Consider the following 12,531-nt stretch of genomic DNA (forward strand, 5'->3'; position numbering starts at 1 on the left):
GGGAGGGTGTTAAGTATATGGAAGCAAAACAGAAATAGTAATAAGAGTTTTATTCCTGAAGGTTTATGGTTGAGAGTTCAGTCTCCATTATAACCGAGAGTTTTGCAAAATAAACAATTTATTCAAACAGTTAAGTTCATAAGATGTGAGGACATCAGAATGAGCTTATGTTAATCACCTACCTGATTGGTTGCCTGGCAACAGCCCAGCAACATGAAGGCTTTACTCTAAATGAATTTGAGTGATTGATCAGCCTGAAATGTAAATTGTAAATCTTTTTTCAAATGTCATCATACAGTCTTCGTCAGTAGAAGACCCAAGCTTGAGGGGTACTGGCTTAGCTTCTTCAGTTGTAGCTGCCATGTGTGAGACCTGACAGGCAGCATGGATCTGGCATCAGATTTTTCTTTTCTCCCTGTTTTTACTTTATTGATAAAAGTAATCCAATTCTGATATCGAGATTAATCCAGTGTTGACACACCAGCAACCAGCAGTATACTGGTGCCCAGCTGATGTGAAAGCTGTGGTGCATGTGTGATGATGCTGTAAGTCCAGATATGTATAGCATTTTTGGAGACGCGTGCAGTGAAGGTGATGACTTTACTTGGTAGGTAAGTGGTTATTTCAGCAAAATGATGTCCGTCCTAATTCTTACACATAATCACACAAATTTGTTTCGATATAGCGTTTGTGCTTAAATGTCCTGTCTGTAGACTAGATTGATCTCCTATTTAATATAGAGAGCATTGTGAGAAGGAGAACCAGACAACAACCATGAACTCATATGAAATGGAATCATTTTGCAAAGCTGCAACAATTAGTATCTTCAATTCCAAAAGACTTATAACTTTTTCTATTTTTATTTATGAGAATTACACTGTCATGAAATAAACAATTTTTGAGCATGTTAGTGTTTGATCCTTTTCTACATTTTCAATAAGACTTTATACAGTTTAAACCCTGAAAATATCTTCCTATGTACATTTATGAGCTAAATCTTTCTTCCGATTGGCAGATTTGAAAGGTGCACTGTGTAACACAGTCAATGGCCAATGACCAAAAAATAGGCTACAATATATGCTATCATAAAAAAACTTTCTATTTCCATCATTTTACTAAAATAAGTGTCATGTTTTTTTATTTCCTCAAAATTAGACATTTATTTCTACTTGCTATGGGTCCACATACAAGGAAGCTGCCATATTTTCGCTACCATTTTTACTGTGATGTCTGAGTGAAGAAATGACTCAATGGATGAAGTGAGAACTCTGAGTTGTAAAACTGCAGTCCCAGCTTTGTTTGATAGGTTCCACACAGAACCTGACCCTGAATGATATCCTTTGATTGTTCATTGATTTAAATTGTAAGATCAACTTTTTTTTTTTTTACAATCCTTTAGAGATGTGATTCAAAATACTCTCCTACTTGTGTTTTCCTTCCTGTTTCAGCTGTTTCTTCCTGTGAAGAGAGACACCCCCTATTATTGAACATTGAAGTGGGCATGCCATTTTTATATCTTAATTATAATTTAAGTGAAAATTTTTAATTTATTATCAATACATCGGCAGTTTTATTCCTTTGGGGAGAAAATCTATTGTGTTGAGTGTTAAAAAAACAAAAAACAACTTTTTAAAAAGTTTATTCTTTGTCTGATTTGTCTGATTTAGTCAGTTTTCTTCTGACATGACAGATTAATTTTTAAAAAAAATCTTTCTCCAGGCTTATTACACTTTGGACTTAAATCCACAAGGTCACTGCAGCCCCTCTCTCAAAAGGCTTTGAAAAAGTTTTCAAAAAGAAGGAGGAGAAAAACAACAGGGAAACCAATTAAACCGACTAAACAGCCTACTATCTAAACAAGAATTCAGCAGACACACACTCAAAAATAGAGGTACCAGCTTGTACCTAAAAAGGTACAAATGCTTGTCACTGGGGGTGTACTCTTTTGAGAAACATTTCTGTACCCTTCAGTTCTAGTCTATTTTTGTACCTTATCAAGTTCAACCTCACCTTATCAAGTTATGTTTTTTTTTATGTTTTCACAGCATTAGGCCTGGTCCATGTAACTTAGCAATATTATCTTATCTTTAATCTAGAAATAATCTTCAAAAACTCAAAATACTGACCGGCTATACACTTAGTTTGCAGCATCTGACCTTCATTGTCTGGTGTAGTAAATAACTGTTAAGTAGTACTACTGTCATCACTCAACTCTGCTCTAGTTTGTAACATTACAGCCATTAACATTACATTTTTCAATGCTGCAGGTACCCTTATGGTCGAAATGGTACAAATTTGTACTTTATGTCACTTTGAACCCTTTTTCGTACTCTGAAGGTGTGCTTCTGGTCTCTTAAAGACCAGTATTGTACTTTTGAGAGAACATTTCTTTAAAATGTACCTATAGGTACAGAAATGTCCTTATCTTGTACCTCTATTTTTGAGAGTGCATAATTCAATCCAGTTAGACTTAAAGGCATCATGGGTCAATAAATTTAAAGAGGGGAGAGATTAAAGATTAACGTAGTTTATGCATTTTTTATGTCTAATAAAAGTATAATAAACTTGCATATAAACTAAACCGATGTTTTATGAAAGGGTTGTTCACTGTAAAAAACTCTGTAATTATTTTGCCATTTTACTGGTGTTTGCTAGCCAAACAAATAGGCCACTAAGTTTATTATATTGAGCAGTTTAGTTGCTCTTGAGCAGCAGCAGATAAGAAAGCAGGCAGTTTATTGCCTTTTCCCCTGTTTCAATGCTTTCTGCTGCCCTTTTGTGATTCTTCTAAAGCGCCTCGTGGGGCTGCCACTCTGTCGCGCGCAATGACGCACGCGGATCTGCAGAATCCGTGCAGCTCCTCCTCGAGGGGTCGCGGTGACTGTGAGAGAGCCCCCACCCCCTTCGTCTCTCTCTCCCCCGCCGGCTCCTCCTGCGCTCGCCCCGGCACCGATTGTTGACAAAAGACGCTGCGCGAGTCGGAGCGAAGGAGGCCATATCCAGGTACTGGTGAGCAGATCCGACCTTTAACTTTGTTCCTTTCTCTGAACAGCTCGAGGAACGGAAGATGCGGGGGTGAGCGGGGGGACGAGGACTGTTTCGCTCCTAGAAATCCGTGATTCACAACGGGCAAGAAGCCCGTTGTGTCCGTAGCGGATTGCGCGTAGCCAAGCCGTAGTACCACTGCGGGGTCGGTCCGCTCCTCCCCACCGCCTCCGTGTGATCCGGTATCATATGACGCTCATTTCTGTCTGTAGCCTGGGGCAGATCATGACAGCTTTCCGTCTCTCTTTGTGTCTTTGTGTGTCCCCTCTTCGGAAGGTGTGGCCGAGGTGATTCGGTGTTTGTCGGACCTTACAGCAGGCCGGTGTGAAGTGGACCCCCACCCCCAACTCCTCCTCACCCCCTCTTCTGCCTGAAAACAGGAATTTACCGACAAAAATCAAAGGCCAGGATGGGTCACCCACTGTGAAAAGAAGAGGCAGACCAGCGTTGCTGGAAGAGGCGGCGGCCTTGTGCGGGTCTGTTCATCCGGGAATGGTGTGAGCTGAGGCGACCAGGCAGACTGGATCTGACCGGGGACCCATCATTTCCCCGGAGCCTCCGCGGCTCCAAGCCGCGTCCTGAGCCCTCCAAAATGGGGAAGTGCGACGGCAGATGCACGCTGCTGGTGATATGCTCACTGCAGCTGGTAAGTGTGCATGTTTGGTGCTTCTCTCCACCGCGATATAATTAGAGCAGCGTGCTGCAGACGCGCACATTGTAATCAGACATTTTTGTCAGTAAAGACTAAAAAAAAAGCTTGGAGCTGCAGCTGCTGGGGTACTATGCCACATTAAAGGCAAGGGTGTGTGCTTCTTTGAAGGATAGTGAACAGGCAATGGAGGGGGGAGTGTTTGGTCTCAGGGTGGTCTGTCTATGTTTGTAAAGAGAAGGGTGATAGTCCCATTCAGGCAAAACCTTGTCAATGTTGAGCACAGGGTACAAGGAGGCCATGTCCAGCATTTGGTCTCAACCCCAAAGTTAAACTGGGATGTTGCTTTTCCAACTGAGATGTAATAAGTATGTAATATGTATCAGTATAATGTGTGTTTAGTGTTGAGGTGATGCAGAGAGGTACAGCAGCACTGTGAGCGCCACTTATGAAGGCTTTTGTTTGCAGGGTGGATGAGTTGTTGTGCAGCAGGGGGATTTGGCCCATAGATTCTCATTAGTTTGGCAGAGCCTTTTTTTGGGAGGGGGGGGGGGGTGCTCCTCTTCTACAGTCTCTGGACTGGCTGGTGCTCCAGGCAGTTACCATGGAAACAACTGCGGCAGACCTGTGTATTTGTCGCTGTGTGTTTGTGCGTTCGTATTTGATGTATGTGAATCCTTGATTAAGCATGAGTGTTTGTTTTTGTGTAGGTCCCCAATTACATGTGTTTAATCTCTTTTCTAATGGGCTCATGTGTATGTGTGTCTGTGTTTATGTCCCCCTCTTCCCCTTCCCTCCTCTGTGTCTCCAGGTGGCAGCCCTCCAGAGGCAGGTGTTTGATTTTCTGGGCTACCAGTGGGCTCCCATTCTGGCCAACTTCCTGCACATTATGGCCGTCATCCTGGGCATGTTCGGGACTGTGCAGTTTCGTTTCCGATACCTCATCTTTGTGAGTGCTGCATATTCATCACCTTTTGTTGATGTTAATGGTTAAAGCTCCTTTCATCCAACTACTGATGCTTCTATCTTCTTGGCAGTATGCAGTATGGCTGGTTCTTTGGGTAGGATGGAACTCCTTCATTATTTGTTTCTACCTGGAGGTTGGGAACCTGTCTCAGGTAAGGAGTGCTTAATAACACCATTGTTCTCATGAGAAACACTATTTCTTTGTACTGCAGCTGTTTTGATAATCATTTATGCACATGAATCCCATATTCTCAACTTTTATGGCTTGACTTTACCTATAGGTGTATTTACTTGTAACTCCTCATGACAGGCTGCTTACAGTATCTAGCAGTGAATTCTTCCTTCCATCATTTTATTAACTCATTTCAACCCAGTTTTGAAACTTAAACTTGTAACTAAAATACATTTTCTTTTAAGTCTGATCCACAAACATGCATCCCTTTTAAGATAAACATCATATACAGTACCACATGTATATGGTTCCAGCCTCTAAAGGTTGATCCCACATTGGCATCTTGAAAATAACACTATACTTTGAGGGAAAAAGTTGTAATCTAAGTTGATAGTGATTGTTGAAATAAACATTGCTTTGTGTGTGTTCAGGACCGGGACTTCCTCATGACTTTTAACACATCGCTCCATCGTTCGTGGTGGATGGAGCACGGTCCCGGTTGCCTAGTGACACCGGTGCTGGACTCTCGATTGGCCCCTGACGACCACCACGTCATCACCGTATCCGGGTGTCTCCTTGACTACCAGTACATTGAAGTGTTGAGTTCGGCCATTCAGATTCTTCTGGCTGTATGTACATAACGCTAACTTGAATTTTCTGTTTTCGTGTTTGTAAAACTTTACACCTATTATTCGCAGCGTTTTGCTGACTTTTCACGTTTTGTGAACACATTTTCTGATTAATGTTGAATTAACACTTCTACATCTGCAGTGACTCGGCTTTATGTAACAAGGCTCCATATTTCTGACCATCTTTTCTCTGATAGCTCTTTGGCTTCGTGTACGCCTGCTATGTAAGCAAAGTCTTCCAGGATGACGAGGACAGCTGTGAGTGCTTTTATCTTATTCGAAAAGCTTGTTGATGGTTTTCCAGCGTCTTATTCATTTGATTAAGTTTACTTGTCCTTCTGTCAAGAGGGCTCTTGTTTTAGAGAAATATGGCTTTGGGTGTGAGTGATGTTATCTCATTGTTTTTTCTTGCATGAGTCATGCTTAGTGCTATCAGTGTAGAGGATTCCCTCTGGGTGATCTGAGCGCTCCATCTGTGGGGAGTATTATGTGTGCTGGAATATTCCCACCATGACAATGTCTGTCTGCTTGCAAGTGCCCGTCTGTCAGGTCTGCCATCTGTCCGTCTGATGTGTCCTTCCCGCGATGTACCTCTCATCAGCGCTTTATTTTTTCCTGAGTGGGAGAAATGAAGCAGTGCATGATGTCAGATACTTGATTTCCCGTTAGAGGAAGTGCAGAGTGTATCTCTAATGTCTTATCAGCATGTTGTTATATTTATAACAGTTGTCATTATGAGGAAACTGTGATGCTTGTTATGAACATGGAATTGTTCTGACCTGTTTCAGTATTTATGCGAATAATTTTATGTTATCTGTAAGTGATATATAAGTTAAAAAGAAGCATCAGCAACAAGAAGGACAAACTGATTACTGAAAATGTATGAGTACATTTTTATACAATCTTAATATAATGTTCATAAATACAACATTTCAAAAGAAGAGTTTAGGGTAATTTGAATAAAGATTTGTGGTATTTTATCTTAAACAGCATATAGGACAAAAAAGCAGTAGTAATGAATGGTTGTTATTTTAAGACACCCAGGCTGTACAGTATTTAAAAGACAGTGAGTACAAACTCACTACGGCATCCACAAATGGACTAATTTAACTTCTAACTTGTGTTAAAAAAAGGAAAAGAAGCATGAGTTCATGTTAGATGGACAAAACTGAAGCAGACATGTGGTCAGACTGATCTGATTTTGGAAATTATGGACATCCAGCTCTCTGGGTGTTATTATCTAGCTTGTTAAAGCCAAAAAAAGCCAGATGATGTGGTTACTGAAAAAACAGCATCCATGATGGCTTAATGAGCCTTTTGTGCCTGACATTAGATAACTTACCAGTTTGTGGAGGAATAATTAACCCTTTAAAGCCCAACTGGGATGAAAAGTTCAACATTTTAAACTGAAATCTTTTATGGTATTTTTACCATTTATTACATTTTGGCTTTATAGAGTTAAAGCTGAAAAATATGTACAAGCATCTGAACCATAATATCAGTGTATCTTTGCCAAAGAAAACATTGATTCTGTCAGCAACACAATGCCAAAACATATTCTGTACACATGGCAGCTGCATGGCTTCTTATTAATATACTACTTTAGTCAAACTAGTGTGTTTGCAATACTGGTCTGTTCCTTAGTGAAAACAACAGGATTAACGGAAACAAGAACATCCTGGAAAGGAAACCATGAACTGTTGAGCAACAGATTTAAGCAGCTTTAATGAAAATTGCCCAAGCATTTAAAATATATTCATGACCATAAACTCATATTGCACATCAATATTGAAAGAAAATTGAAAGATTGTCAGTTTTAAGGTTTCTGATTTTGTATTTGGACTATTTTATTTTTTTGCAATATTGAGAACACATTTCTTGGTATTTATTAGCCTAAGTTACCCCATTATACCAATATGTCTCCAAAAGATAATGATAGATCAAAACTTTAAAAGATATTAAACTGAGAAGCAATTCCTCTCTTTGTCATCCAAAGCCGTGTGTTTTGAATTGATTAAAAAAAGATGAGAAAACTATCAGCAAAAGAAATGGGAAAGAAGATTTATCAGTGTTTAATCTGTATTTCAGATATCAGAGCAGATTTAATGTTTTAATGAAAAGCCAAATGCCCTGGTTGTTTCATTCTAATACCTGGACAGATTGTGTGGAATGATGTTATCTCTTTTCTTTCCCTCGTTTTGAAGTTGATTTCATCGGTGGGTTTGACTCGTACGGCTACCAGCCTCCTCAGAAGTCCTCTCATCTGCAGCTGCAGCCTCTTTACACGTGAGTCATAAAAATAACATTTGCTACATTCACCTCTTCCATTTATAAACTTAATGTGGACGTTTTTTGTTTTGGACCACTTTTGATTAACTTTGCATTCTGTGGACTTGTAGGAGACATATTGTAAGATTTAGTCAAATTCAAGTCATAGTTGGCAAAATATCTTGATTTTCTTAACATGTTTCCACTCAAAGTACCTGGAACTTTTATCTTGGGAACTTTTTTTAAGGTATGCAATCATCATGTGAGTTTCCCAATTCCCAGTCACCCTCTGAACAAGTTGCTGGGAATGTACCAGTTGAGTCAGAGATTAATGGCCAATACAATATTATTTTTAAAGCACTTTTCATAACAGAGTGCTTTATAAGTGCTTTCTGGGTTGAACATTAGACGCTACAATGGACAGGCTGAAATAAAAATGCTACATGCACGAGATACTGCAAGTCTTTCAGCCAGTTTCTGCACTTTCAGAAATTACTAACCACAGAACTGGGAATTTTGTGGTCTAAAATAAATTCCCTAGATCTTATTTTAGATCTTGTTCCCTGTGATGGAAATACCTCCAAATGTTTTCTCTTTGGGGAAAGTTGTTGCCCTGGATGCAGCTCATATTCCTGGCATCAGTCATGGTCCAGAAAGGCTTGACCCAACACACCTTTAATAGCAATTCAATAGCATCTTTGCCCTTAATTTCAAACCCTGCCCCCATTTTATAACTTTTTTTGTTTGTTTTAAATCTCTCTATAAAACTCTATGGAGTAGCATCACATAAAGCAGAGCTCTTTCCACAGACTGAGAAGTTACTTTACAATAAATTCAACACTAATGGAGTGCTCCTCTCATGTGATTATATCTAAGTGCAGTTTACTTTCAGGTTGATGTCTGTCTGTAAAAACGTCTCTGATCTTATTCTCTGTGTGTTCCAGGGCTGGTTAAGTGTTGGTAGCGCCCCCTCAAGGCCAAACCCTGATGTTGTCACTGTGGATGGGAAGCAGCGGCGGGTCGCCCCGATTACACTCACTCTCTGTGTCACAGTTTACCTGAGGAACGGACTTTTAACCCCACCCAGGGAGAGTTATTTGTGTGTGTGTGTGTGTGTGTGTGTGTGTGCTTGTGTCTGAGGAAGAGGAGTACAACCCTGAATAGAATGTACAGAGCTCAGGGAAGGACCAGTATGCCAGGTGGTGTGACAAGATGAAGAACGGAGAGATACAGAGAGCCAGAGCTGTCAAATCACCGAAGAGACAATTTACTAAACTGCCAGCTCTTAACACTCCCTCTAGTGTGTGTATGTGTGTGTGATTGTATAACTCCACAGGACAAGCCACTGCTTTGTGGTTGCACCCTGGACTCTTACCACTTTGTGCCCCTGTGAAATTTTTGTAGGGGTGCTCCTGTGTGTTTGTGTGTGTGTGTGTGTGTGTTCAGGGAGGGGTGGGGATCACATAATATGAAGAGGCACAGCTCATACCTGTTGTCGTTTTAGAATGTGGTGATGTCAAACTAGAGCAGTCTTACAGTTTCCTGTTCCCAAAGCCATCTTTCCCGCCTCCCAGGCTGTTAAAACTGCTGGTGACATTTAAGTGTTTTACCGAGGGAACTAAAGAAAGCTGGAGAGCTGAAATGGTGAACTCCTTAAAGGATAAATCTGGCATTATTTGATATTTTATTAATCACAAAAAAAAAAAAATCCAATGAAAAGGCTATCCAGATTTTAGTCTATTTTACGATAATTTCCAGCTTTCCCAGCTTCTATGTGGCATTAGTCAATTTGTTCTGCTTTATTTTTAATATAACCTCCAACACAAGCTGGCCCCCACAGTTTTGAGCGAAGGTCACTCCAACAGGAGTAAATAGCGCATTTGTTGGGACTATTTTGAGCTGGACATATGGTGCTGTAGCATGCATTAACATTAGCAGGCTGGTGTGTGTGGGGACTGTTTCAGAATAAACTGGGCCCCTTGCAACCTCAATGAAGGATGATTAGAGTTTACATTTTCACAGAAAATTAATTTGAGCTGCACCAAAGTTTGATTCATTGACTTTTGTCCCTAAGCCTGATAATAGCTGCTCGGTAGTATTTGAGTAATCTGTGAGGCAAACTGCAGTCAGGACGGTGTAATCCTGTGCAATACTGTCTGGCAGGTGTCTCTTTTTTTGGACTACACATGTAAAAGCTATAGCCCGTAGAAAGTTATCAATAAAATGCCTGCATATAATAAGTTTAAAGTTAAAAAACAACATGATACAGTCTTCCTTTACCTTTATATTTGGTTTACTTCATAACCAGAACCAGGTTAATGTGACCAGAACCAGATTATTCTAGGAAAATTATTTTAGCCCATGTTGCACATGTTGATTAGAGATGCAGGTGGCTTTGGGATCAGGCATTAGTGTGTCTATTGGGGGGAGGGAGCAGTGGGGATACTGTGCATGTAAATAACCAGCCAATGACTGTTTTGTTGGTTACATTTAGAAAATAGGGTTGCATTAGGGGAGGGTGGGTGGGCGCCCAAGACAGAGGGGTTATGTGTCAAAGTTTTGCTTTGTACCTGTTTCTCTTGTTCTCCCTTTTTGCAGAGTCTCGCACTGCCTTTTTTCCCCCGTCCATATGCAGTTAATATTCTATTTTATTATCTCACTAGTTATGTAGATCCCTAGACCTCATCCCCATCAGAGAATGGCAACAAATAAGACTAGAAGGAAAATGTATCATATTTTATATAATGATACAGTCTGAGTAGTTTTTGTTGTTGATCATGGAAGCAGGAAGAGGGAATGAGGGAGACAGGTATGAGGTGCAGACCTAAGTTTGAAATAATAAAAGTACACTTTCTACATTAAATGTGACTTCTGTTTTTATACACAGACACACTGTCTCAATAAGAAAATGGAACGTTTGAATAAACTGAGTGCTGGGCACAACATTTTTGGATGACAAGTTTTGCGTTTCTTTCATAAAATGCTATTTGTAAGCTGAATTCTTCTTATCAGGACTTCCAAATCAAATGAACACATGTATTAAGAACCATGATTTAACAAGATAGTATTATATTTATAAAATAAAATGTAAGATAAACACTATTATTGTTATAAAACTGATCATCTGGAATGAAGTGACCGTGAGTTTTTTGTCTGAAAATGTTTTTGACCGATAATTGCACAAAATATACAAATAAAACTAATAGCTGTCAAACTGGACCCAGTGATGGGCTGGCAATCTAGGGTGTACCCTGCCTCACACCCAAAGATTGCTGAGATAGGCTCCAGCTTCCCTGCAACCCATAATTCAGGGGTGCACAAAGTCGGTCCTTTGGGGCCGCTGCCCTGCATGTTTTCACTGTATCCCTCTTCCAATACACCTGGCTTTCATTACATGGATCCAACAGCCAATGAAGTTCTGCACAATAAGTTATTTGTTTTAGTAAGGTGGGTTGTAACAGGGATACATGGAAAACCTTGCAAGACTGTGGTCCTCAAAGACTGGAGCTGGGCCCCCCTGCCAAATTTGGACTATGCGGTTAAGAAAATAAATGAATGAGCTGACAACTGATGTTAAAAAACAACCCAAACATGTCATTTCAGTTCTCAAACATTGGGTCATTTTACAGCACCAAAATGGTAAATATCTTAGAAATTCATACATAGTTAACATAAAATCAGAAGGGTTTCCTCTAGTTAAAAAAAAACCCACTGTATGTCCATACATATTTTAAATTTGGTCTTGTATTTTTAGATTATTTGAATAACTTTTAATGTTTTATTTTAGCTGATTTTGCAGCACTGTCTAATATCTTTGGTACTGACTTATTTGCAAACAAAACCAAATATGAAGTCAATATAAAGTGAATCCTTCAAAGAGCATATTATTGTGGTAGACTTTTGCATATTTGTTATATATAAAGGTTTTATCATCTAAAGATGTATGTAATTATAATCTAATAAGACATTTTCTTTAAAGGTAATTTGGGCTGATCTTTTACTAATTTTTGTGGTCTGATTATATAACGCCACTTAGACTATTTTTAATCCAATTACCCAACCCATTTTATGTATATATTTAGCTTTAATAAATATATATTCATGAATATTTAATCCGGGATGTCAACCACATAATTGCAGCAACCAATCCCAAAAAATAGTTAGGTATTACCTAAGGGTATTACTCAAAGGGCAACCGCTCTCTGTCTGCATTACGTCATCCACACACCGGTTCAGGTCAGTCTTCACTCCCGCCTGCAGCCTCGAGGTCGCCGTTGACACATTCCCATAAGGCGGGTGGGATATTTTTTATTTCGTGAGCCACCCACTCCCCTTTTTCACACCGTCCGTTCACATTCCGGAGATGTAACGGAGCGTCCAGTAGACGCGTGGGGTGCAGCACGTTGCCATGGCTGCATTCACGGTTACCGTAGAGACCCCGATGCTTTGTCCGTAATTCACCTCAGTGAAGTCATGAAATATCATCATGGAATAAATAACAATGTCGTCACGTTAAATTGTAGGTAGGCTACCCTATATCTAACATCTCGGGTAAAATATATAAGTGCTTTGTTTCAGTGTTTTTAGTGCAGCTCCCTAATTTTTTTTTTTTTTTTGCTGTTGCTACTAACGCCAAATACTTTCCTGCTAAACTTTACTGGAAAAAAATGTTGTCCTCTACTAAAATATCTATAAATAAGGACTAAATGGTCTCATAACAAATCCACCACACAATACATCCCAACAGTTAACAAAGGGACCGGTCCAGTTAGAGCCCTCCCTCCCCTCCCGGTTGGCGCAAT

General features: G+C 39.8%; 1 protein-coding gene across 3 annotated transcripts; it reads left to right on the plus strand.

Moving 5' to 3' along the window:
- Positions 1–2,928: 2,928 nt before the first annotated feature.
- On the plus strand, positions 2,929–10,226 carry nkain1 (sodium/potassium transporting ATPase interacting 1; the record flags this gene model as incomplete). 3 transcript variants are annotated; one of them, XM_079258264.1, is made up of 8 exons in its annotated part: positions 2,929–3,003; positions 3,322–3,691; positions 4,506–4,643; positions 4,732–4,812; positions 5,264–5,461; positions 5,659–5,719; positions 7,666–7,747; positions 8,674–10,226. In XM_079258264.1, the coding sequence occupies exons 2-8, from the start codon at positions 3,638–3,640 to the stop codon at positions 8,681–8,683; spliced, it is 624 nt and encodes a 207-aa protein (XP_079114390.1). In that variant the 5' UTR covers positions 2,929–3,003; positions 3,322–3,637. The 3 variants fall into 3 exon arrangements, with proteins under 3 accessions (XP_079114390.1, XP_079114392.1, XP_079114391.1); XM_079258265.1 differs by having other exon boundaries at positions 2,951–3,009; XM_079258266.1 differs by lacking the exon at positions 8,674–10,226 and having other exon boundaries at positions 7,666–7,751.
- Between the last annotated feature and the right edge of the window lie 2,305 nt (positions 10,227–12,531).

Source organism: Telmatherina bonti (genome assembly GCF_933228915.1).
Source record: "Telmatherina bonti genome assembly, chromosome: 19".
NCBI classification, from domain to species: Eukaryota; Metazoa; Chordata; class Actinopteri; order Atheriniformes; family Telmatherinidae; genus Telmatherina; species Telmatherina bonti.